Source organism: Pseudovirgaria hyperparasitica, assembly GCF_010093815.1.
Source record: "Pseudovirgaria hyperparasitica strain CBS 121739 unplaced genomic scaffold EJ05scaffold_17, whole genome shotgun sequence".
NCBI lineage: Eukaryota > Fungi > Ascomycota > Dothideomycetes > Acrospermales > Acrospermaceae > Pseudovirgaria > Pseudovirgaria hyperparasitica.
The window spans coordinates 296,437-320,528 of NW_022985565.1; the positions used below are offsets into that span (position 1 = coordinate 296,437).

Sequence of the window (24,092 nt, forward strand, 5' to 3'; positions counted from 1 at the left end):
TCTAAAAAGCTCCAAGAATGTTTCGATGGGTGTCAGATACGCATTCTTTTCTCAAGTGCAATGGCCGCAGTCTCGGTGGTCCATCCCTATCTATAGACTAGGACCGAACAATGTGATCGCCGAGTATTGGTGGCTTACTTGATTACGACAGTGCCTTCTGAAGAATACCCTATGATTCCCTGGTGATTCCGGGGCGGGCGTAATTGCATATACACAGCGATCCATTTGCAGTTATCCCTTGTTGTGTATGGTGCTGAGTTCACCGTTATAGATCCCAAGGAATGTGTAACAAGAGACATTAAGCAAAACAAGCAACCCTAGAGACCTTTACCCCCTCAAAGCATTAGGTGTGCCCTTGGGAAGATGTTCTCATTACTTCTTGTGTGATACTGTTGTGAGGTTTGGAGTAGAGAGACAGTCAGGGCGCATCATCGTCCTAGCTAGTAGGAGATCAGTTGTAGTGTTACAAGGGCATTGTGCCGCACTATGCCAGCAGTGGTTGGTTAAGATGCACACCTCTATCAAATGGATGTCTGAGGCCTTATAGAGTTTCAAAATCTTTCGACTACTTGACTAATTATGCAACAGAAGACATCTCACTGCGAAGATGAACTAACTTCAATACTAGAAGAGCATTTAAGCACATATAGCAATCCCTAACTATACTACCAGCCATTTCTCTACCAACCTGTGCGTCTGTTGAGTACTACCCTCATACCAGAGTCATAACCCCTGCATGCTCGAAACCTGAACCGACCGATCGCGGGATACAACCCTTTGTGAACAGCCGCTCGATGCGCATCAACACATTTGGCTGACTATATCTCCCTCCCGCCATCGGAACCCGTCGTCAAGATCTCCAGCATCAATCGCATGAGGATGCCCATGCCACAATACCCATGCTATTTCCGCTTTCCTCCGGAAGGATTTTCATTCCACTGCCCGCAAACAGCCGTCCAGGGTCATCCAAGGAGGTGGGAGAATAATCTCATTGGACAGGGGTTTATCCTTCACGTTTTCGCATCGGGCCGTGGCTACGGTTGCGCTCTCCCACTTCCCCGAGATAAAGTAAATTGCCGAGCCCTGTCACACGGTCACGACAACGACAGGTTTTCGAAACATGAGCTTACGGACGCGACTAGCGCCAGGGGGCGTTAAGCAACCATATACATGACGACCAAAATTAGGGAGACGGAATATAGGCAAGAGCATCTTGTAATTCACGACTATACAACTCATCCATCAAACAGAAAGGGCGAAAAGTCAACTTCGCCGAAAGCAAAAATGATGAATGCACTAATCGAGAATAATGCAACCAAGTCTCGACAAAGTTAACTGGACACAGGGAAGTGACCCAGCACGCATCATACACTTTCCAAAAGATTGTCTCCCCATAACCGTTGCACTAGACGATTTATGAGGTTATCCAGGGATCATGTGTACATGACGGCCGCATCTCACTTACTGCAAGATGTACCAGGTCAATCGACGCCGCCACGGCAGCCACCAGCGCACCCCTAACGCTCGTACATATGACATGGAGACCAGATCACGACATACCCACGGAATATGCTTGCAGAGCAAACTAAACTTGCACCGCAGAGTATCAAGTAACTCATGGCCCGTCGACCGGATCGATTCGCAACAAGAGCACAAGATAGCATCATCGGACAGCCGTCTATGGCACCAGCGAAAACAAAATTGAAACACAGTTCAAAGCACAAAGCTTCAGCCAGGCTCTCTGTATACCTCCCTCTGACTCGTCATAGATATACTGTCCACACTCCCTGCCTACCATTCCCTCGGAAGCTCCTCCCCTCGGAGCTTCACCCTTACCCTTCCCCTGCCCTGCCCTGCCCTACCCAACCCAATCCCAGTACAAAGGCACAGCATCCCAACGCCCGCTGTCGTGCAACATCGTACCGACCCTCGTCTACCAAGCCTCCCAGAAAACTTGTCACGCCACAATCAGCAAATTAACAGCTGAGTCCGGGCAGACCGCCCTTCGTCCTCGGCACTATTTGCTGTGCTTCTACGATGCTGATATCTCCCGTCCCTCGGACATCCTCGGTCGGCACTAATTACTATTATGTCGGCCTGAACCAGTGGCTTGGATGGTGAGGCGGCTGCGGGGATTGTATCGCATGGCTACCGTGAATTGCGATCGCACCCTTGCACGACCCGCTGCGCTGGTACCGGAATGGTGACAGTCTGTCAGATATAACATTCGAGGGGGACGACACCTGTCTTGCAATCATGGAATCTTGGCGGTGCTGTGAATCGTGCCTTCCGGGAGAAAATCCTTGCGGGACGTTGGTGCTAGGTAGTCGTGTACAGGGAGTGACCGGACATGAAATAGGCATTGGAGCACGTGAGGTGGAGAGATAGACGGATAGGCACATAGCAGGAGCATACAAGATGATTGAGACGATATTGCTGTACATACCGGGGTGGAGGCTTGAGTAGCACCAAGGCACTGCGAAGTCGGCATGAATGACTAGAGGATGACGGCAAGAGATTGAAGGTGAGGCAAAGTTCCGCAAGCCCAGGCGCAACATTAGCATCATGAGTGCAGTGTAATAGGAATGTATTCCCTCGCCGAACAGATCCGAAATGAATCCCTGGATGCTGGGAATATGGAGGCGTCTTCAGCCCGCAAAGTTGCTACGAAGTAAATCTGCTGGTCTCTGACAACAGCGATCACACCTTTCTCGAATAAACCGCTCAGCCAGATATGTTCAGCTTCTCTACGGCATCACCAAGAGTATTCCCAACGCCGGAATCTTTGCTCATTCGCAACGTCTTCGTGATACGGACCCATATGACGCCTTTCGACAGAACACCCTCAGAGTCATAGAGGTGGAGCATACGATAACCGGGTTGAAGTCTATCAACACGGTAACAAGCCCAGCCAGCCAGATCGTCACGAAGCCTGTCGTCATCCATGAGCTTGAACCTGTTGGGCACACAGTCAGTAAATGATCCGGGGGAAAGATCGCGGTGTATGCGGGATGCCGAAATTTGAGTACGTGACTGACAGAGATTTTTCTGGTGTGCAATAAGTATGATCTGTCATCCCTGGTTCACGGGTACTTCATGCATGCAGCTCCCCGCGCGGTTGGGCGCCGGTGCTGCTTCATGTATGCAGGCAGACACATAACACAATGCAAACAGAGTCGAACGACCAAATACATACAGCATGGTATGTAGACAGAAGGAGGAAGATAGCACTATGCCGTACGTACCTTACAAAGGATAGAGCAGGCACTACGCCGCTCACATTCTTGAATCGCAAGACTTCACGCTTAAAGTCAGGGTTGAGTCCCTTCGCGGTCTTCGTTCGTTCCTTGTATTCGCCTTCTTTCGCCTTCGAGCCACCTTTAGGCTCTCCAAATCGCTCTTCAGGTTGTTCAACATGAATCTCGCATTTCACATAAGGGTGGAACTTGGTAGGATCCTCCTCGGGTGGTAGCGGCAGATCTTGACCAGCAAAAAATTCTATCTCAAGGTCCATGGTACCACAGTCTGAGGCCACTTCCTGGTGTGAAGATATGCTGTGGCTGCGATAAGCCTCTGGCTTCAGGACCCAGCCGCCGGTACCTGCAAACATGGCCTCATTAAGCATCATACCGGCGTCCCATTTTTGCCAATTCAGCGCAACGATCTGAACGCCGCGCCGCCAGAAAACAGCAGCGTCCAAATTTGAGGAAGACACGCGAGTGCCCTTCGGATAAGCACGCATGAGGAAACTTCTGTTGTGCTTGAAAAGGGCAGATGGTGTCTGTTCATGAACCTCCATAAGTTTGCCTTCAGACAGAGAAAAGATATGAGTGGGAACTGTGGCCTCGGGCTTGTCGAAACCAGAAAAGTGATAACTACGTGTGTATATACCCAAAGAGCTTAGCTTGTCAATAATCTTCGCCTTCTTCTCCACAGGCTTCTTCCGGGCCGCAGTGGTCTTGTCGTCATCCGACGAAGAAGGAGACGAAGAAGTGTCTACTTTGCGTATGGGCTTCGGAGCTGGAATCGACTCTGGCTCTGGCTCTGTCGCAGGTGCCTTTGGCGGCGAGTACTTGACTTTGATCAATATCTTATTTTTCAGTTCTGACAGCTTTGGTAAGGTAACCGCATCAGCCGTTGCTCCATCAGGTATCGACGGCAAGTTGACCATGAGGTGGCCCCAACATTGCTTCATGATCTCGACCATAACCTCTTGTTGTTCAGGGCCCGTGTGGACCTCGAGACTAATAATGACCGGGAGGTTGGAGCTCACGAAGGCATACTTTGCAATGACCTCACAAACTGATCTAAATGAGATCTCCTTCGTCGCAGTGTAGCCGTGCAGAACCCTCGGTTCTACACGCGATCCTGTCGATGTCCATGGTTTGATCCTCGTGTCTGTCGTGGGTACCCGTTCAACGCGCTCGGGAGAGTTTTCCTGCGAAGAGTCTTTATCTGAATCCTTGTCTATCTTCCGCTTAACTTTGCTCTTTAGCCTACTGAACGCAGACGGCTTCTTCTCTTTATTTGCATCCTCAGTCTCCGAGTCAGAATCGTCGCCATCCCAAACGTCAATTTCAACGCAACGACAGCCACGGAGAAGGACATTCTTGTACGCATCTGGGCTAGAGTCGCTAGAGAGCTGGTTGCCAGTCAAATAGGTGTTATGGCTTGATGATATGAAGTAGTTGGAGATCTCGTAGGAGCTGTCGGTCTCTGGTAAGACCGTAGCGTCGCTGCCACCCGGGCCGGCCATGAACTTGGTGAAAGCACCACTATCTAGCACGACTATGTCCTTTGCTGCCTTCTCAGCTGCTTCAGACGACCATCCTTGAATATCGTGCAGAAAGCCCGCAACGCCATTACCCTCTCCTCTTAGATTGTACTTCGCGTGCGACTCCTCATATGCGACATGTATGTAGTGCTCGAGTTCTGGTGTAATGTGATCGACCTGCCATGCACGATGCGAGGTACTGAGTGCTGCACCTCCGCCTGCCTGCTCTTCTGAATCTTGTGTTAGCGACATGGTGAGAACCGTAGGAGCTCCGAAAGGTGCCTTGAACCCACTGAAAGTAGGCCAGGTATTGGATGTACTCGTAGACGGGGTTGGAGCGTTTGATTCGAGGATTTTAACAGTGGAGGCCCTATATCTCTCGTTCCGCCGTCTCGTAGAGTGGCGGCGTATGAACTTGTCCAACATTAGCAAGCAGATTAAGCGACTACATTTGTGATGGCATTGATACGCGTTTGCCGTGTGACCGTAGAGAAGAGCACATGCGGCCTTCTATGGCGCATCTGAGGCGGTATAGGAGTAAGAATAGTCAGGATGGTCTCAAGTGATATGCGCTGGAGCTGAAAACAGTGACGAAGGATGCGTGGTGGGGCTAATCTTACAATCAGTGATCCCTCAGGGCTAAATCAATAGAGGTATGTTTGCACGACAAGTTGTCGTTCACTAAGTAATATACGGCGTAGCTATTGTTGAGAGCCGACGGTAGGAGGAACGGAGGACAGTAGCGGTAGTGGTAAGAGCGATGCTTCATTCACGAGCCGTAGCCGCATTTTGTCTCAGTGGAGATGGATGAATCCATCTAGATGGGATCTTGGTGGAGCTCCCTTGGCCGCCAGCTGTGCTTTGCTGAGGTGGCTGAGTGTGCACGCCTTCCCTCCCGCTGCACTGCCCACTAGAATCGTGCCAGCACCTACCTTCACCATGGTCAGAGATTCTTCTCTCGACACGATTGCTACGATGCTTTCACTCCTTTGTAGCGTACTATGCGGTTTCAGAATTTAGGTGCAGGGTGTTATGATGGAGCTCGATGAAAGAACTGGGGAACAGCGGGCCAATTTAGCGTCAGCGGTGTTGTCCAACGTCATAGGGGTCCGATCCATCCTGTCCTAAAAGAATCTTGGAAACATAATCCTTCTTTACTACAGATACAGGCACGAACCAGCCAGCCACTGAACATGACTTTTGATACACGCAAAGAGGCCGAAGATGCTGTGAAGTCATGGGGCTTCTCCCATGTCTTCACCTGGACCGACGGGCCGTAAGCAATCTACCATATACACAAGTATAATACTCACATATATACCTAATGCTTAGCAATGCTCACTATCCCTCACATACGCATCCGGGTGCTACAACGCATCTCATTTTGAGAGGTTCCTTGACGATGACCTATCCGGATGACCCGAATCCAAAGAAAGAGACTTTGGGTGCCGGCGCCCGGTGGGATGTAGACGCCAGAAAACTTCACGAAGTCTGGATTGGTGATGAAGGATGTACGTACGTTATCGGTGAATAGGCAGGTTATTCAATCATCAGAACACCAAAACTCTACAAGCAGTTCAAATCTGCACACGTGACGGCGTGACCCGAACAATGACGCCATCGAGTTGCGGTAAGTGCTTGATAAGTGCGTTGCTACTACTAGCGATATGCCATTGATCAAGCATTGCAGTTCTCACATGGAGTATCTACCAGGAAAGTCATTTTGCAACCAAGGTCGAGAACCTTATCCGTATACTTGACGGATCTTGAGCCAGGTCTAAAAACCACCACGTCACAACGATATACCCGCAACTATTAGTCGCTAACGTCTTCTTCGTACTTTTCAACCTGTCCACTTTCAGCCAACTTAACAGCTTGTTCCACGCTAGCTCGCCTACGCTTCGTCTGCGGCCATGTTGCTAAGCATACTGTCTTGGAAGAAAGCTGGTTCCTGCTTGATAGCATCTTCGCTCGAACCATCATTGAAATCGAAAGAAAAGTTGGCATTGGGAAACAGCATGTTGTCCGGAAGAGCAAATTCGTCAACGCCATCATGAATCTGGGCAGTCTCCTCTTTCATCTCAGGCTCCTTGGCTTTAACCTTACGCTTGCTGGGTGTATCTGATCCGTTTGCCACAGCCTTCTTCTTGGGCGTAGCGCGTGGCTTCTTGGTCGGTGTAGCTTCCTCGGAATCATCCTTCGCAGCTGGATAGAGAATCAGTATTGAAGTCCAAGTGGATCCTGTGTGACTTGGGTAACAAGGCATGGAAAACATCTACTGACCAGTACCACGTTTCTTGGGAGTGACCGCAATAGGGATTCCGGCGTCACTGTCCATTTGTGCCTTTATCTCCTTGGCACGCTTTACAACCGGGCGGAATTGATGCTGGAATGAATTGACAGTGCGTTGGCCGTCAAGGGCGCTCATCATTGCGTAGGCTGTGTTGGGAATAGAGGTGATTCCTTGCGCGGCCAGTACAGTCGCCATGGTATCTAAAGAGAATGCCATTTGCTTGGCATCATAACTCGAGTTTCCCGGTTTGGTTGCCATGTTGACTATCGAAAATCCGGTGAGCGTTCAAGAACAAGGTGCGATGGTTGACCTATGACCCTTTAGTAAAGTCTCACTGGTTCACCATGCTCGAAGTCAGAGCCACGGAAGGATGACCTACCGAGGGCGGAACTGCTGTCAAACTAATCCGGGCTAGGAGAAAACTTGCCTTGGTCCAGTGAGAGTGGAAGAGAGGTTTAAGAGGAAGAGCAAGGTGGCGAGACAGAGAGATGAATCGCGATCTATCCGTTTCGATCGAAGCCTAATGGAAGGCCAAAGGTTCACGCACCGCTGAAGTGAACAAGGTGAAAACGAATTGTTATCACCTCGATAGCGACAACGTGCTTCGCCGAATCTAGCCGTAAACAGCTACGAAATTGGCTGACACTGATCGTTAACGATAGTGCTACCATAACAGTGTAACGTGCCGCGATTTTGCGTGGTCAAGAATTAACTCATCTACTTGATTCACTGTTCACCATAGTGCGGGTTATAATCGGCTTTTTACAGATAGCAACTGGATGGTAGGGAATGTTGGTGCTTGTTCACTTGTGTAGGTCTTATGTACCTGCTCTTCCATTTGATAGCCTGATGTCGCTATTAAGAGAATGTGTATAAGCTGAATCATGCTTCTAGGTAGTAAGATAGATCATTACGCGATCTCCCTCCTATATCTGGCGTTCTTATATATCCGAGCTATAGCCAATTGATAAATATATGAGGAAAAGTCCTCATGGTAGATCTACGAGTATTAGTACATGTCTCTCTTCATGTGATAGCCTGCTGAGAAAATTTGTCGAGTTCGTGTATCATATAAGTATATGATGGGTGAGTCTATACATACGGACGTTGCATGTTGGCCGATTTTATGGCTTATGCATGTATAGGACCCTGACCGCCGGTGCCCCTCAACACTAGATGGCACGTGCGCTGTGACGTGACTTATCGACAAAACTTCGGAACGGTTCTTTTTGTAATCACGTTCTTAGGCCGCCATACACTGCAAACGCCGTAACCTCGGGTTCCTTACACATCTCTGTTTCTATCGTCAGTCCAGAGGTGTATAACAGATTTCTACTGCTATCAGTCTCTTGCAGCATTGAATCTCAAACTTTGCGATATTGTCTCCTCTGCCTCATCCACAATGGCGCAGACCGCCACCGTCCGGGAGATCACAAGTGATGGTGATTTCTCACAGCACACGAGCTCCCTCGCACCTAGCACACTCCTAGTTGTATACTTCCATGCACCATGGGCTGCGCCGTGCACACAAATGTCTGCTGTACTCAACGCGCTTGCCGGCACATACACACTCGAATCACCACCTCAAATATCCTTCCTCTCAATAAACGCAGAAGACCTTCCAGATATCTCCGAGCAATATGATGTGACGGCCGTGCCGTTCATCGCACTACAGAAAGACGGAAAGACCTTGGAGACTATCTCAGGTGGTGACGCGGCCAAAGTGCGAACAACGATTGAGAAGTACGCCGGCAAGAGCGCGACTAAGAATGAGCTCCCACCGGCACAGAGCGTGACAAGACCAGCCGAGGAGGCGAACGGCTCAGCGACTGGGAATGTAGCGAAGAATCTGTCTGCGTATGCGCCGAGCGCGGACGACCCGAAGACGGCACCGGAATACTCAAGCAACGATGCGCCTAGCAAAGAGGAGCTCAATGCTCGTCTGGAGGGTCTGGTAAAGGCCGCGCCGGTGATGCTGTTCATGAAGGGAACCCCAAGTGCGCCTCAATGTGGGTTCAGCAGACAGACGGTGAGTTTACTTCGGGAGAAGGGCATACGGTACGGCTTCTTCAACATCTTGGCCGACGACGACGTGAGGCAGGGACTGAAGGAATATGGCGATTGGCCAACATACCCTCAGCTGTGGGTCGATGGTGAACTTGTTGGCGGGCTGGATATTGTAAGTGACGTGCGTGTGGTGACTGACTGGACCAACATGCTGACTAGTACCAGGTACGTGAGGAGTTTAGCAACGATGAGGGCTTTTTGAAAGATTATGCCGTCAGCACACAGCGCAACACTGGTGGACCAGCAGCCCCTGAGGCTCAGACTCAGACTGCGTGAAGTCCCAGCGAATGCAAAACGTGGAAGGGAGACAGTTGCTACGCCAGTGGTTGATAGCAGCAACAATAGCTCTCTTCTATAAGTGAATATAGACAAGATATCCAATGACTTTGCGACATCACACATCCGACACTCGGAACTGTATCAACACCGTACATGTTTGTCACCTCCTACTATCATTCAGGGAATAACGTACCCGCATGAGTTGTCCGCACAAGTAGCAAGAAGACCCATCACACCACGACACACCTTTCCACGCCCTGACACCAACACCATTCCGAAGAAAAAGACATCTACGTAACAGAAGTGACTTACAGCCAGCACTCCAGTCCGAGCACATCGATCCATAACGCAGAGATCAAATATGCGCCTTTCCCTCCCTCTCAGTTTGCCCATGACCCCTATTCCATCCCATTCCGATCCCAAAGCCCCTTCAACACACCTTTACATCCCGTCTTCAAAAATGCCACGAAACCACACCCCATCACCCTCACCACCCGCATACCGCGAAAGGCCCTCACGTCATTCCTCCCCTCCACCACCATACACCAGCCTCTCCACTCCCCCCTTCCCACCCCTCCTCCTCCTCCACCAACACCGCATCCACAACTCCCCCTTCACAGACGTCGACCTCACACCCCTCTCTCACCCCCTACCCAAACATCCACCCCACGTGCCCGACCCCCCCGGATACGCAGACCACCACGCCGACACGCTGATCTCGGATTATACAATCTTCGATTTACAGCCGCAGCAGCAGCACGGTGATGGTGACGTGGGGCAGTTAGATAATACGCGCGAGAGCCACGTGCAGATTACATTCCCCGCGCCCGTGGCGACGCACAGCTTTATCAGGCGGTTGCCGGGCGGGTATCGGATTCCGGATGATTGGCCTGGGGATGGAGGGGGGTGGAGGGTGCGGGGGGGTGGTGGTCGTGGTCGTGGTGTGGGAGGAGCAGGTGGTGGTGGTGGTGTAGATGGAGGAGAAAGGGGAAGGGGACGAAGGTGCGGGATATGGGCGATGATGACGCAGCGCTGGGGGTTTCTGCCGGTGGCGATTGTTTGTGTTTTGGTTGTTTGGGGGGTTGTTGTTGGGTTGTTTTTGGTTGTTTGGCGGAGGGGGAGGGGGAGTGGGAGTGGGTAGAGGTGGAGGTAGGACATTTTGGTATATGGGTTGAGGGGTGAATGGATAGCGGTAGGAGGGTGGATTTGGTGTTGATGGTGTGGATGATGATGATGGGATACTGGTGGGTGTTGTTCGAGTGGTCTGGTGTTTGTGATTTCATCAGTGTTTGAACGATTATAGGGCTATGCGGATGATACAGATGGGATTCTGGGATCTCGCTATCCGAATTTCAGAGCACGTACTTCTATTTGCACAAGCTTGATACAGCTGCTGCATCGAATGCATCGCGTAGCTACTGACATATACCGCATCGGGTACCCATCCACCATCACTCCTTCCACATAGCCAATAAGGCACCTTCCTCCACGCATTGGAAATCAGTAAGCATTCTGTTAGTCATCATCGAATACCGTCACGGGTGACCCGCCGCCACGGACAAGTTTTGACCCGTTCTCAGCCTGATGTCCAACCGCTCATAGCATGTCCAGCCTTCAGTCGAGATCGAAGACGATACTGGGATATGGTTGCAGCTTATTGCTGCAACTGCAGATCTGCACTTTTTTGGGTGTACTTGGGCGGTTTGCTCAGGGTTCATGATGTCTCAGGAACGTGGGGAGCATATATGGTGGAGAGTGGGTTGTAGGATGTGTGAGGCTGAGGATGCACACTGAATGGGCTGCTGGGCTGCTGGGGGGATTGGGGGTTTATAGGTGTAGATCACGCATGGTAGTAGGATCATGTTGCTGATGGCCTGCTCCAGGATCTAAGGAATCGCGGATTTTACACGCCCGTCAGCTCCTATAAGCCATGCGAACTAGACATCATAACAACACAGTCGCAGTATCCGGTAGTGTAGTTTGGGATCTGTCAGCCGCAGGTGTTTCTCTCTCGTTCATAAGCACATATCACCCGCATATGAGCACATATATTGGTGCTGCATCTCGCTCGTGATCTGTTCCAGGATCTCTCCCTAAGCTATGTTAAATGGTCCGGAGCATGCATAGACCAAATCAGCCATGATGAGCTCTGCAGCCTGTCTAGTGCTGTCTCAGGGGCAAATTTTCTGATAAAAAAAGCACATATTGAACATAATACCAAAGCAGGGTATGGAAGGCTTCAATGTAGTTCAATAGAGTATCGTGTAAACGAGAATAGGGGATCTTGCGCCTGTTGAATCCTCGGGAAGAGCAGCACACTTCATGCGGGCCGTTGTGATATGTCACGCATATATCGCCTCTCCATATGCACGTCGGCTGACGAGTCACAGACCTGTTTGCCTGCGGAAGTCCCAATGTGATACGGAAGAGTGAGGCTGCTCGGACAAATCAAGGGGCTGAAAGGTCTCGCCGCTGCGAATGGAAGACGTTGTGTGGTATTTCCCACTATGGTAGTGGTTCATGTTGCTCAACAAGCCGCTCGTGTCGCTCTGATATGCAAACTGCGTGGTAACGCATGCCCGGCATGTCTAATAAGGTAGGCAGACTTCCGTACACGCCTGTAAGCCGTCAGCACCACCACACACCATCAGCTCCTGCCGTCGGACAATCGGGCAGTAGTAATTATCTGACAGCGATCATAGATAGTCCTAGGACACCACCATCTGCTACTGCGGCACAGGAACGCGCAATCTGATTTCTCAAACTAGCGCGTGTAATGCGGGGAACGGGAAAGTCGAACGCGTCCTGCGAGCCTAAAAAGTCTCCTAATCTCATGGTTGACGAATATGCCCAGGATGCCGAGGCACAGAACTGCTTGACCCAGGGAGCTGGAACCATGTCGCGACCAATTTCCCCGGGAGTCTGGCAGGGATCATGCTCGCAGTGTGTAAAAGAAAATATTGACGGTATAGCATGTCTGCTTTGACTTTGTTGAAATCCAGTATTAGAGCATCAAAGCAGCAGGTTAGACGAAGGATAGCGTGGACAAACAGCTATTTTCTCCTCACTTTCGCGCATGCCTTGCAATATGGCCTGCGAAAGACTGCAGTGGTCGTTGAACTGGAGCAACCCGTCCGGGAGGTAATCAGGAGGGTAGGAAATCTAAAGATGGTCGATCTTAGCTTCGAAGGGTGCATATGCAGCCGAGTGGATGCTATGATAGACATATGCGATGATAAGCTAACCCTTCTTTCTGTCGTGACTGTATTTGCATGGGTAATCCTCATTGTCGAGGCTGTCCTGCCTGGCTTCGAAACGTCAAGTGGACCTATGATGACCAAGCGACCTGTGTCAGCCGAAAGATATCCTCGGTGATGATAAGGAAGCGGCAGTCAATCTCAACACGATGTACGACAATCGACTAGGTTATGCATTTGTCTAAACAATTGCAATCATGACGCCTTGTTTGCCGCATGTAACCAAGGTATATCTGATCTGAGGGAGAATAGCAGCGGGATTCATGGTTATTGGTCTGCTTCCATGAACTAGCAGTGAGTTGTATGAAAGTAGAAAGTAGAAAGAAGACTAGGATTGGGTCACATTGACGTACGGTGGAAGACGGAATGGGGGCGGCCGCCCGGTAATTCCGGAGCGGCACTTTATTGTCCTTCCCTATTGGGTGAATGCGATGCCGCGGAAGAGAAATAGGTACTTGAGCAACACAACTACGTGACGAAAACATCCGCAGGGAAGGACGGCTGCTGCTAGATCGTTTGTCAGTTGGGCTTGTTATGCTGGGCAGCTGCTCGGATGATAATATGACTGGCTTACATTGATTGTATGCATCGTTCGCACCGTACATGAGAGATCTACGCAAACTTCGAAGGCAAACAAATGCCCAGCATGCTACAGAGCCTCACATCAGAAATCTTGTTGGCAAAACGTGCGTCAAAGATGACACCAAGGTAGTTTTGTGTCGACTTATTATGGGTAGAACTGATTGCCCGTCATTGATCGCAACACGGATACGAACAGGCGGCAAGCGTGGTATGAGCACATGTAGGATGTATGCCTACGCCTCACGGCGTGACAAGGGCGTCAACAAGTCCAGAATCTATCTGATCTTCCTCTCGAGGCTGAACCTCAAAGCAGACTTTCGCTGAGAGAATGAGAGTATGCCTAGATCGCGAAACACAAGCAGTGGCCAATTAGGGGAACCCGTGTAAGGCAAGTTAGATCAGGAGATCCGTTGTCCTGAAGTCTAGTCCTATCTGCACCAGCCAGAACTTTCAGTAATAGTGATGTTCGTCAGCTTTCCTGGAAGTAGATGACAATACGGTGGATCTGCTTGCTCGCTGGTTTTCCAGGAGATGAGCACTGTTTCATAAGGTTCATGGTGAGCACGTGCAGAATCCTATGTTGTTGCAGAGTCTCGACTAGGGAAAGTCAAATGCATTCGTGTACGTAGCCAGCCATAGCGCTTTACATTCTGAAGGCTTGTGATATCCGGCTTGACTGTACAAGGACAGAAGACTGAATGAATACCGAGACAGACCCAAGTAAAGAAACTTCCCTGCAATTGGCTGCCCCTAGTCTCAACCTGTTGACTGACTTGCAGGAAAAAGACTCCGTAACGGACGGCAGAGTCGTGGAAAAGGGCGCTTAGAGGATGACGGCCAGGGTGAAAAGGCAATACTCTTATCCAATAGAAAAGCCGTGCAGCCGAAATTAGAGGCAAGCCTTTTTTGTGATTGCATCAACCATCACGCTCCGAACCGCTGGCTCCGTCTTTTGGCTAGCATCGTCTTTCACTTTATCAGATCGAATCCCACCAGCTCGTGGGGAGTCCCGTGACGCGGATGCGAAAAGATCACCTCATACATATACAACATTGGAGTGGAGCGGGATGGTAAGCTACCCTGCGCGGGACGGGCAAGCTTCGGCGAGCGGTGAAGATACGATGACACGTCAGGCTCCATTAGAGCTGCAAAAATGGAGCGCATGTCATTGATAGAACCCGAGAGCTTTGCAGATGTTTTCAAAGATATTTTCAAGATGACTCTCTCTCCCTGTCTCTCTAATGTATGCCTTGTGGTATAGCCCAGGAGTGGCAGTGGAAGCGCTGCAAGTGGTTCGATACTGATACTGGTTGGGGAGTCATAATTAGGTAGCCCACAGCGCGCAGGAAATCCCGGATATGAGCTTGTTTGGTAGTCTTACGAGCCGGGCTACGCCTGAGTCCCTCTCGAACATACATGTTATTCGAGTTATACCAGGCTGTCGCGCAGTCATAGAGGAGCCCTATGCGACAGACAGCTTTGAAAGTGGGGGTCATAGAGCCAAACCCCGGCCGCGACTCTCAGCCCAACGTCGCTAAAAGACCATGCAGCGGAAGTGGGTGGTAGAGTAATAAGAACCTAGGGAGAGAGTGTGTGTAAGAGAGGGAGAGAGAGAAGGGGGGGGGGGTGTACCGATCAAGGAGGGGGCTGGGAAAGAGAAAATTGAGGGTTGAGCGAACCACACACAGCCCGGCCAGGCAGCGCGTTGATGGCCGAAAGCACGGACGAGGCGGAGGCCAATTGAAATACTTTGCAGCTCCCAATCATTGCTGTTCTCTTCTTCCCCAGCTCCCCAGTTTCCAACTGTTTCGTCCAACCACTCCATCGTGATCGTCGCTAGCTCCATTCCACCAAGCAAGCAGCACGACTCTCCTTCAGCCAAACATATCTCGACGTTCACCATATCAGCCAGTCCCAGTCGAACAACGTGAAGCAGCCTGAAGCTTGAAGCCTGGAGCCTGGAGCAAGCGTCTCGTTCGCAAGGACCTCTCGCAGAACAGGAAACCCTCACTCGCTACTACACCCTCACCTCCAGATCACGCGCCTCAAAACAAGCCTCTCTCTCTCTCTCTCGAGACACTACTGTACATCCAAGTCTCGTGACCGTCACTGTCTGCGGTCTCCGCTTTGAGTAAGCAAACCACTCCCTTGCTCTTCGAACGCGTCCTCGACCTTCTCGACAGTAGTCAGTCACAACACGCTGAGGCTGTTTTGGCTGTCCTGTCTTTCTCACTTGTCGCGCCTAGAAGGGTTAATACTGCCAGCATCACAGCTGTGTGTACCCGCTCAGTTGTGAGCCCTTGTTTCACTATTTCGCGCGCGCGCCACGCAACTACTGACTGAAGCCAAGTTTTGGTACTGACTGCCGCTTATTCAGCTTCCTGCCAGGCCAGCCCACCATCAACTACCACTACACACACACCACCACCACCATTACGCCCAGCGCGCTGCTACTCCATCGCATGTCGCGTCGCAAGCCGGCTGCTTGATATTATCTCATCTCTCACAGTCTCTATACAGACTTCACTCATCTCGTCCTCAATCTAGCTGTCGCATTGGCCAACGTCATCCGGCGACGCTGACGGCACAGCAAAACTGCGGCGAGGCGACGACTCACGAGCGCATTAACGCGGTAAGGGCCCTCGTCCGGCATGCAATGCCAACGCATCACCTCCAATCGCCGTCTCCGCCTGCGCCAGCGCATGGCCATTTCCCTCCCCACCTCCGTCTCAATTGCTTCTTACTCGCTGTATCTGACCTTTCTAACGAGTCTTTGCTGTTCTTCCAGAAACCGGTATAATCATTCATCGCTTCTACTGGCCCTTTCCTCCGACGCTCCTTCATAACCCCACAATCCACCATTCCTCCCTCAGACGCGCATTGCCTTCTCTCCGGTGAGCACTTCCCTGGCGCACCGCCTCAAATCATCTCTGTGCGCATAGTTGACGAAATAGAGTTGACTTGACCCTAGCTGGCCTCCGCCAGTCAAGCTGCCCGCTCACATTACCACTATCAGAGCCGCCTCATCGTCGCTGGCCACCCAATTGACAACGCATCATCCTTCGTACCGCGAATACTAGCTCTACCTCCAAACGTTGAGGCCTGACAGCACTGCCCAGCGCAATCACGAAGTCTAGAAGTCACCGGTCCTGGCATTGTCGCGCCCAAAGATAGCACAAACATAATAGCTGACTTGCGCGCGTCGAATCCTCATCTAACTAGGTGTGTATCCTGCTGAGAAGAATCCAAGACCTGTTATTGGAGGCAACAACTGACCTGAACTTAGCACGAGCTACATCCATCCGCCACTAGTCTTTGACCATCGACTCAGGTTACGGGACTTATCGCATCCTCTGTACCCTGCCTGTATTGCAAGCGACCGAAGCTCAATCTCCCAATCGCGTACGCGTACCTCGTCGAAGGCCTATCACTCGCCCACCTTGCGGAAGCTATAGTGCTGAGCCGTATATCAATACTGGTTACAAAGAGTCTGATAGAGAGCTACATCTGAACGCGTCATTAAGTCGCCGCGCGACTCACTGCATACATCTGTCTACACATCTGTTGCACTCGCGCAATCATGACTGAATACGCGCCTCCATATCAGCAGAACCATCACGGTCATGCTCCCTCACACATGCAAAGCTACCCCTCCGCACAACAGAACCCTGTACCGGGGAGCGCCTCCATAACATCACCGACCCAACAAGGGCAAATGCATCAGCCCTTCAACCAGACATCGCCTATACTCCCCTCACAGGGACACAACTATTCACAAGGAGGGCATCAAAATCCACAGAGTCACCAGGTACACCAACCAATGGCATACCAATATGGCGTACACTCAGCCATTTATAATCATAACATGTCGCCCACCCAAGCTCAACAGATGGCGACCGCAGCAGCAGCAGGGCCACAGTATTATCCCATGGGCGATCAATCGATACAAGGTCAAATGAGCCAAGATCCCCGCGCATCGCCACGCATTGGAGTAAATAAGGATTCTCGTGGCCCTCCTCGATCGCCTACACAAGGCTCCGGTCCCATGGGCCAGCCCGGTATACAGTCGCAGGTTCAGATGCCTCCACAGCGTCGCGTAAGTACACAGTTGACCAGCCCTGCTGTGCAGCAGCCTCCACAAGCAGTCATGGGACATGGAGCTCGTCCGGCTGTCCCGGCGCCGATGCCTCAGCAACAGCCCCAGCAGCCTCAGCAATCACCCGAAATGGTATCGGGGGGCGCGGAAGAGTCCCCTCTCTACGTGAATGCCAAACAATTCCATCGTATTCTTAAACGACGCATGGCAAGACAGAAACTCGAGGACCAACTCAGACTGACGTCGAAGGGTCGGAAACCTTACCTTCACGAGTCCCGGCATAATCACGCCATGCGACGACCCCGTGGCCCTGGCGGGCGCTTCTTGACAGCTGATGAAGTGGCGGCTATGGAAGCGAACGGCACACTGCCTACCGATGATGGGCCCGACAACAAGGAGAACACACCAGCAAAGCGATCGAAGCCACAGCAGGGTTCAGCCAAGAGGAAAGCTGACGGAGAAGCGAAAGGCACTCTCGCGAAGAAATCGAAAAAGGCCAGCGAGAGTGCAGAGGAAGAGGAGGAAGACGAGGACGAAGATGACGATTGATCTGATCGTACAGGTTTTGGAACCTCGTCGTCTTGAAGTCTACTCCTTGTCTGCATCATATTTACACCATAATGAGGTCACGAAGCGCAACTTGCTACATGCTTTGTTCTACGTCGTCCGGCGATCAGAATGTATCCCCACTTTACTTTCAGCTCGGCAGGTGCACTGATTCCATATACCCGGAATGCAGTGACCCATAACCTGGCCTCTCACGATGTCATTACCGGGCTGATCTCTCCATTGGTGTCATCGTTACGAATTTCCTTCCAAACTCACGACACGTGGAACTTTCCGAGATACCAACAGGCATTGGGACGGACTATGGCATTGGCATGGGCTTGGACTGATTGAGCGCGCATTAGAAGGACTTTCCCCCACCGGAACATGTGAAATTCTGAATTCTCCTGGAAATGCATCTGACACAAACTGTTCTTATCACATTCGCTCATACCTCGTTTCCTCATGTTACGTGCCCCCTCTTCTCATCAACCGAGCGGTTGAGGAAGCAAGGGCGGAGGAGCGCTATCAAATGATTTATGAAATACGCGGGTCTTCCACATCTATACGAGGTGCTTGAAATCACCTAGATTGGTCAATCGCATCAAGAAAAAATATTTTGACATTCTTTTACGACTCTGGATACGGAAATACATTTTGTGCTGGGTCGTTGACTATGTTTGATGATGGAGGAACGAGCTGTGTAATATACCCCAATGTCACGTCAAGTTGAAATTTGAGATATCTGTGACAGATAGTAGTGTACGAAGGCCAAATGATCCAGTGGATCTAGCTGACTAGAAATTGTGAGAAGCTGTGCACATGACGGATGTCCTCATCGTGAAACTTGGTGAAACTTGTTATTGCTGATTATTGCTGATTAAACGCTGCTTTTCGAGACGACCGAACAACGCATCCTAGAGGTAGATTCCTTTTTGGGATATTCTTTGCTTTGGTCACTCGATTGAAATAATATCGCCGGTGGGTCCGGCAAACAGTATCGTGTGTCATAGAATTCGATACGTCCTTGAACGTACAATAGAGCTTTACTTCATACGAGGATGACTTGCACTCATTATATGTTTTACGCAGGCTGAGTGGTGTTGTTGAGTGCAAGCGTACCTAGGTAAGGTCATAAACTTCTTAGTCAGCGTACACCTCCGACCTCCGACCAAGGTTTTTAGCATTGTCCAGTCCACAACTTAGAGCTTGAAAACCATCCTCAAATTCGGGTGTACACGGCGAACAGGCTATTCCAAGGCCTCAATTCCGCTGTACCAGCCTCTACCTATCACAATATGCTGTCCAGAGCAATACGGCGTTCCCTCCTGGAGCCAGCGACCGCCGCGCTCCCACCAACCTTCCTCCTCCCCTTCCGCGCCCATCTCTCAACCCAACCGCACAGCACCAGCACAACATCAACCGACCCATCAACCCTCTCATCGCCACTCCACAGCGGCAAAAATGCCGCCAGCGCATCCTCCGCAAAAGCAACCGCCCGCAACAATGAGCGTCTCGGACCCCTAGCCGACGGCTCACAAGGCATCTCAGTCCCCAGGACCACCCTACCACTACCATCATCCACACCCACACAGCGCAGCAGCACTGTAGATCTACACGAGTCCATCCACTCCATGCTCCCCTTGCTACGCGCCCAACCGCCGTACTACATCCAGGTGCAGATCCACGGCAAGAACTACCTGCTCACGGCCGGCGACGAGCTGCGTCTGCCGTTCCTGATGCCAGATGTGTCGCCCGGCGACGTGCTGCGGCTGAACCGCGCGACGCACATTGGCTCGCGGGATTTCACGCTGCGGGCTGCGGCGAGCAAAAAGGGGACGCGGGTCGCGCCGAAGGTGACGCGGTATCTGGACGAGCGGTTGTTTGTGTGTCGGGCTACGGTGATGGGGGTGGATAGCGAGCCGATGCGGTTTCTGGAGAAGACGAAGAGGAGGCAGAGGCATGTTAAGACGGTGAAGAGTAAGCATCGGTTCACGGTGCTGCGGATTGGGGAGGTTACGGTCAAGTCGGTGGAGGATGCTGAGCGGGCGAATGCGGAGGAGCCGTTGAGTGGTGATTCGATCTTTGGGATGGAGGAGGATGTTGATGATGTGCAGCAGACTGTGGTGGAAATGAATCAGAGGAATGGGAGATCGGCTATTTAAGAACCTGGACGTGCGGATGTATAAATTGTATTATATGGTACAATGCCAGTAGAATACCACCACGAGGTTGCATTACTGCAGCGTTGACCTCGATTCTTTTGTGTATGATTTGAGTACCAGTGTTGCTTTGTATCCTGTTCTATTTCGACACTCGCCCGTGACCCTATCCCCTGAAGCGCCTTTCGCTATGCTGTATATGAAAAATGCGGCCTTTTATCAATGTGCCATGTTTTCCTCGTAAAACTCCTGTACTGTGGTCAATATTTGGTAGCTTATAACGACAGCCATGGTACGTACAGGTTGCCGATTTTGAATCAACGTCGTAATTTTCTCGACCTCTTCCGCCAAGCTCTGCACATTGGCGTCCCATTTTCGAACCTCCTTGCCTACAGCACGTTCAGCGTGCTTGGTCTTTCTTTCTCCACTGCCTTCGCCTTCGAAGAAAATGAATCTGTCAATCTGATCAATGTACCCTGCCAAGCGGCCTTGCTCTATCATCTGCGCCGCATAACTCTCCGCACGCTCTGCGTTTACGCCGAGAAGCACCCCAAGCTCATCGAATCCGATATTGCTGTATAGCCGAGATGCAGCCAGGAGGTTGTGCTCCAGGACAGCCTTCTCGAGCACAGTCGAGCCATCCGCGGTTTTGGCGAGCTGGTGCTGTTCTAGCGTCGTCTCGAAGGCCTTGACTTGTTCCGGAGAGAGAATCCGGTCCAGGAAAATCTTTTCTAGGATGCCAAACTGCTCGATTGTCGAGGCGCGCTCGTCCTTGTACAGCCGGGCCAGCGTCTTCGCCCGCGTGGGTCCAGCAGGAGCAAGGACGGCACAGGTGATGGCCTTGCCGAGCACCATGAGCCGTTCGGCCTCATCGACGTCGGCCTCGAAGCTGACGCCGTGATACGATGCGCTGGCCTCGAGGAACTGGCGCTGCGAGTCCAAAATGCGGGCCTGGCTGAGCTGGAACATGAGCTTCGTCGCCTTGTCCTGCACGTGGAAGAGGACGTTCTTCACGTGGTTCAGGTACGACATGGCGTTTGTGGGGTCGTCGTCCTCCAAGTAGCATCGCACAATCCTGATCCATATCTGTGCCTTGTCGTCGTCGGAGATGGCGCGCTGCGAGGAGTCCAGCGTGATGGTTTGGAGCACCTTGGCAGCGCCGGAGTAGTCCTCGAGCTCCTGGTATGCGTCTGAGAGCGACTCTTTGATCTTTGTGTCTTGTTCTTCGAAGGAGACGACGCGGGGTTGCAGTATCTCGAGCACGCGGGTGCCTACTTCGATCTTTGTGTTTGCATCTTGTAGATTGCGGTATTCCTCGACGAAGGAGGCTAGGAGCGGTCGCGAGGTCACGATGCCATTGGAGTCGCCCAGTATTGATTCGGCGTATGCGATTAGGTTCGGGCCCAGGTGCTCGTCTGATGTGGTGGAAACGATCTTGGAGAGCAGTGTGTTGTATCTCGTCGGTCTAGAATTCGCGGGAGAGTCTTCGAGCTGGAGGAGGGCTTCGAGGACTTCTGGAGCAGACATTGTGGGTTGTAATGCCACTTTGGGTGTCTTCGATATGGAATCTTCAAAGAAAAGTTGTTGGCTTATATGGGAAGTGTCGTTTAGAGCTCTAGGCAGCTCGCCGGCGCTTGGTGCAGCCAGGTGGGGTCAAACTAGGTTACTCAGGCGCGGCAGCTGCGCCGTGCTCGGCCATGGATCCGTATAAGCTTGTCCAGACCTGCTTCCCATTTACAGGGCGAAACAACGTTTGCGCCTCTCTACACAGTTCGATTCACAGCATCTTCTTCAACCAGATCACACTAGAGACAGTTACAGACACATCCACTCGAGCTCTTGGAACTTTTATATCGTTGTCGCTCGTCATGGCGGCCATGAATGGGGTCAAGGTAGAGGACGACATGAAGATCAAGCCAGATCCGGAAGACGAAGCCGAGGGAGGCTTTGCGGACGACGACGAATACGAAGACACAGGTGAGCTCACTATGCCGCGCGAAGAGCAGGAGATATGGCTCGCAAAAGTCCCAAAATGGATGTGGGAAGCATTATCAGAGGCGAACGACTCGGAGGAGCCATTGCACATAGGACAACTAAATACATACGAGGACTTGAGCCTGAAGCCTGCGGAGAGAGAGCGTGAGAAGACCCACAGATTTGTGTTCAACAAAGACTTCAAGAGGGCGAGCAAGATACCGAAGGAATACGAACTCGAATTCACGAAAGCCGACCCGCCTAACATGCATATCTTTTCGGAGAAGGACCTGCCGGGATACAAAGCGAATCCATTCAGTCGGAGCAATAAGCAAGACTACAATGCCGGCAAAGCTCAAGGTGTTCAGAAGGGCAGACGATATAGGAAGGCCATCCCGAAGCAGACAGCTCTCCTGCGGTCTATAAGAAAAGAGCTCAGCTGCACGCCAGTAGACAATAAGGAGTACCATGAATTCATGGAGAAGCGCAAGAAGCAGGTCGAGAAGTCCCAGATTACACTGGAGAGTGGTGGTGACTACCTGCCCACGAATGCGGACATGAACTTTGGAACTCTTATCGTAAGCAGCTCGAACCGGCAAGAATATATACATGTACTAATTACTGTGTGCAGAGAGGTACAACCAAAAAGAAGAGTGGACAGGACAATAAAGCTGCGCGCATTCCAGAGGTGGAACTGGTTCCGATGCTGTTCGATGCCTTCAAGCAATACAAATACTGGAGTCTCAAAACGCTGCGCACAAGGACCAGACAGCCAGAGCAGTATCTCAAGCAAGTCCTTTCTGGTATCGCCGAGCTCGTTACTTCTGGTCCTTTCAACGGCAACTGGACGCTTAAGAAGGAGAGCTACATCGATTTCGATGATGCCAACGTGGAAGAAATAGCCCCTGAGGCCGGAGACCCATCGTCACCTGAGGATGTCGACGACCTAGAAGACGACGAGGATGAGGAGATGGAGGATGTAGTTTAAAGAGGGGCCTTTTATATATCGTCCCCGGATGTCTATTTCAGTGGTTGTTCTAACAGCATAGCATGGCGTTCTTGTGGGGGCAGTGGCTTCTTAAAATGGCACATTGATGCTATGCCGCACCATACATTTGAGATATTTGAGGGCTTTGGATGTGTTACTAATGATCAACTTGATCAATTTAATCTGCGTATACGTTCCTCTTTTTTGGTTGATTGTTGGCATGCGTTTTGAGTTTCTGTGCTAAGTCTTGTAGGACCTGCCGCGTACGAACAACACAGAGACTAGAATTTGTCCGCATGTGTAACTTATGCATAGTGTCAGTGGTATGAACATGTCTGGTATCTCCAAGTTCATTCCAACAATGCGAGTATATGATCACTAACCTATACCGCCCTACATATATCCGGTATATCATGTGCCATCGGCCTCAGGCCTTTCCGCGTCTCACATAGTGAGCTAGAGGTAAGGCGCGCTCTAATTCGCAGAAATGACGTATACCACGTTGCAACCAGCGGATAATGTATCCATATACTGTACCCACCGGGGCTTAAGAGTTCCCGAGGTCGTCTGCACACGATCTTAGCGTGCGTCCCCAGGTCCGCTTAGATCCGCGTTAACCGTTGGCCCGCCCCCTGTCGATGCTTAAGGCTGCTTGCATTGACGTCTTACCATTCTCTGGTCAATGTTTCCTGCAAATTGGGGAAAGTCACGATATGGTCTGATGGTATGGGTATTCTCGATTATCCATTGATCTGTAATCCGTAAGCTGTAACCTGACCCTACCCTGCTCTTGCTGACTGGCAGGCAGTTGGCAAATGAGCTTCCCAAGTCGCGACTTGGCAAGCCACCAGAGCCATCTCATCCGTATATCCATAGTTACATGGGAAAGCTTGGCGCCCGATGTTCGCCCATGTCACTAACATACACGATTAAGTATAATTAATATTCTTATATACTACTACTATACTACGCTTATATAGTATTTAAGAGATAGTATAACTAATATATAATACTATAGATCCTTAGTATTCTCTCTATATCCTTCTAGAGCGCGTTTAAATATAGGGGCATATA

General features: G+C 51.0%; 9 protein-coding genes across 9 annotated transcripts; 5 read left to right on the forward strand and 4 right to left on the reverse strand.

Moving 5' to 3' along the window:
• Positions 1-2,607: 2,607 nt before the first annotated feature.
• Positions 2,608-5,428, reverse strand: EJ05DRAFT_149472 (PLC-like phosphodiesterase). The gene is made up of 4 exons (XM_033739304.1): positions 5,244-5,428; positions 5,068-5,188; positions 3,246-5,004; positions 2,608-2,956 (listed from the first exon to the last, which is right to left on the reverse strand). Exons 1-4 carry the CDS (start codon positions 5,274-5,276, stop codon positions 2,725-2,727), a joined length of 2,145 nt encoding a protein of 714 aa, XP_033596577.1. The 5' UTR covers positions 5,277-5,428; the 3' UTR covers positions 2,608-2,724.
• Positions 5,429-5,881: 453 nt separating this feature from the next.
• Positions 5,882-6,488, forward strand: EJ05DRAFT_149490 (uncharacterized protein). Its single transcript, XM_033739305.1, has 2 exons — positions 5,882-6,050; positions 6,107-6,488. The coding sequence occupies exons 1-2, from the start codon at positions 5,968-5,970 to the stop codon at positions 6,306-6,308; spliced, it is 285 nt and encodes a 94-aa protein (XP_033596578.1). The 5' UTR covers positions 5,882-5,967; the 3' UTR covers positions 6,309-6,488.
• A 180-nt stretch (positions 6,489-6,668) lies between these two features.
• Positions 6,669-7,325, reverse strand: EJ05DRAFT_541255 (uncharacterized protein; the record flags this gene model as incomplete). Its single annotated transcript, XM_033749650.1, has 2 exons — positions 6,669-6,979; positions 7,058-7,325. The coding sequence occupies 2 exons, from the start codon at positions 7,323-7,325 to the stop codon at positions 6,669-6,671; spliced, it is 579 nt and encodes a 192-aa protein (XP_033596579.1).
• Positions 7,326-8,289: 964 nt separating this feature from the next.
• EJ05DRAFT_514152 (monothiol glutaredoxin-like protein-4) lies at positions 8,290-9,599 on the forward strand. The gene is made up of 2 exons (XM_033748500.1): positions 8,290-9,246; positions 9,300-9,599. Exons 1-2 carry the CDS (start codon positions 8,470-8,472, stop codon positions 9,408-9,410), a joined length of 888 nt encoding a protein of 295 aa, XP_033596580.1. The 5' UTR covers positions 8,290-8,469; the 3' UTR covers positions 9,411-9,599.
• A 461-nt stretch (positions 9,600-10,060) lies between these two features.
• Positions 10,061-11,205, reverse strand: EJ05DRAFT_479678 (uncharacterized protein). The gene is made up of 2 exons (XM_033744723.1): positions 10,779-11,205; positions 10,061-10,677 (listed from the first exon to the last, which is right to left on the reverse strand). The coding sequence occupies exons 1-2, from the start codon at positions 10,819-10,821 to the stop codon at positions 10,262-10,264; spliced, it is 459 nt and encodes a 152-aa protein (XP_033596581.1). The 5' UTR covers positions 10,822-11,205; the 3' UTR covers positions 10,061-10,261.
• Positions 11,206-16,471: 5,266 nt separating this feature from the next.
• EJ05DRAFT_149697 (uncharacterized protein) lies at positions 16,472-18,033 on the forward strand. Its single transcript, XM_033739306.1, has 2 exons — positions 16,472-16,474; positions 16,539-18,033. The coding sequence occupies exon 2, from the start codon at positions 16,833-16,835 to the stop codon at positions 17,895-17,897; it is 1,065 nt and encodes a 354-aa protein (XP_033596582.1). The 5' UTR covers positions 16,472-16,474; positions 16,539-16,832; the 3' UTR covers positions 17,898-18,033.
• Positions 18,034-19,090: 1,057 nt separating this feature from the next.
• Positions 19,091-20,160, forward strand: EJ05DRAFT_479680 (uncharacterized protein). The gene has a single exon (XM_033744724.1). The coding sequence runs from the start codon at positions 19,193-19,195 to the stop codon at positions 20,057-20,059; it is 867 nt and encodes a 288-aa protein (XP_033596583.1). The 5' UTR covers positions 19,091-19,192; the 3' UTR covers positions 20,060-20,160.
• A 115-nt stretch (positions 20,161-20,275) lies between these two features.
• Positions 20,276-21,583, reverse strand: EJ05DRAFT_489390 (COP9 signalosome-like protein complex subunit 4; the record flags this gene model as incomplete). Its single annotated transcript, XM_033745783.1, has 2 exons — positions 20,276-20,305; positions 20,357-21,583. The coding sequence occupies 2 exons, from the start codon at positions 21,581-21,583 to the stop codon at positions 20,276-20,278; spliced, it is 1,257 nt and encodes a 418-aa protein (XP_033596584.1).
• Positions 21,584-21,762: 179 nt separating this feature from the next.
• Positions 21,763-23,300, forward strand: EJ05DRAFT_479682 (uncharacterized protein). The gene is made up of 2 exons (XM_033744725.1): positions 21,763-22,608; positions 22,662-23,300. The coding sequence occupies exons 1-2, from the start codon at positions 21,925-21,927 to the stop codon at positions 23,016-23,018; spliced, it is 1,041 nt and encodes a 346-aa protein (XP_033596585.1). The 5' UTR covers positions 21,763-21,924; the 3' UTR covers positions 23,019-23,300.
• The last annotated feature ends 792 nt before the right edge of the window (positions 23,301-24,092 follow it).

Excerpts from the sequence above, each read along its gene's own strand:
- EJ05DRAFT_149472 (XM_033739304.1), bottom strand. The coding sequence starts at position 5,276 with ATGTGCTCTTCTCTACGGTCACACGGCAAACGC. Across the intron at positions 5,189-5,243 it reads TACGGTCACACGGCAAACGC|TTCATACGCCGCCACTCTAC; the intron begins GTATCAATGCCA and ends ATGTTGGACAAG. Across the intron at positions 5,005-5,067 it reads CAATACCTGGCCTACTTTCA|AAGAGCAGGCAGGCGGAGGT; the intron begins GTGGGTTCAAGG and ends CACAAGATTCAG.
- EJ05DRAFT_149490 (XM_033739305.1), top strand. The coding sequence starts at position 5,968 with ATGACTTTTGATACACGCAAAGAGGCCGAAGATGCTGTGAAGTCATGG. Across the intron at positions 6,051-6,106 it reads TTCACCTGGACCGACGGGCC|CAATGCTCACTATCCCTCAC; the intron begins GTAAGCAATCTA and ends CCTAATGCTTAG.
- EJ05DRAFT_514152 (XM_033748500.1), top strand. The coding sequence starts at position 8,470 with ATGGCGCAGACCGCCACCGTCCGGGAGATCACAAGTGATGGTGATTTC. Across the intron at positions 9,247-9,299 it reads TTGTTGGCGGGCTGGATATT|GTACGTGAGGAGTTTAGCAA; the intron begins GTAAGTGACGTG and ends GACTAGTACCAG.
- EJ05DRAFT_479678 (XM_033744723.1), bottom strand. The coding sequence starts at position 10,821 with ATGCATTCGATGCAGCAGCTGTATCAAGCTTGTGCAAATAGAA. Across the intron at positions 10,678-10,778 it reads TCAAGCTTGTGCAAATAGAA|ACCACTCGAACAACACCCAC; the intron begins GTACGTGCTCTG and ends CACAAACACCAG.
- EJ05DRAFT_149697 (XM_033739306.1), top strand. The coding sequence starts at position 16,833 with ATGACTGAATACGCGCCTCCATATCAGCAGAACCATCACGGTCATGCT.
- EJ05DRAFT_479680 (XM_033744724.1), top strand. The coding sequence starts at position 19,193 with ATGCTGTCCAGAGCAATACGGCGTTCCCTCCTGGAGCCAGCGACCGCC.
- EJ05DRAFT_479682 (XM_033744725.1), top strand. The coding sequence starts at position 21,925 with ATGGCGGCCATGAATGGGGTCAAGGTAGAGGACGACATGAAGATCAAG. Across the intron at positions 22,609-22,661 it reads TGAACTTTGGAACTCTTATC|AGAGGTACAACCAAAAAGAA; the intron begins GTAAGCAGCTCG and ends TACTGTGTGCAG.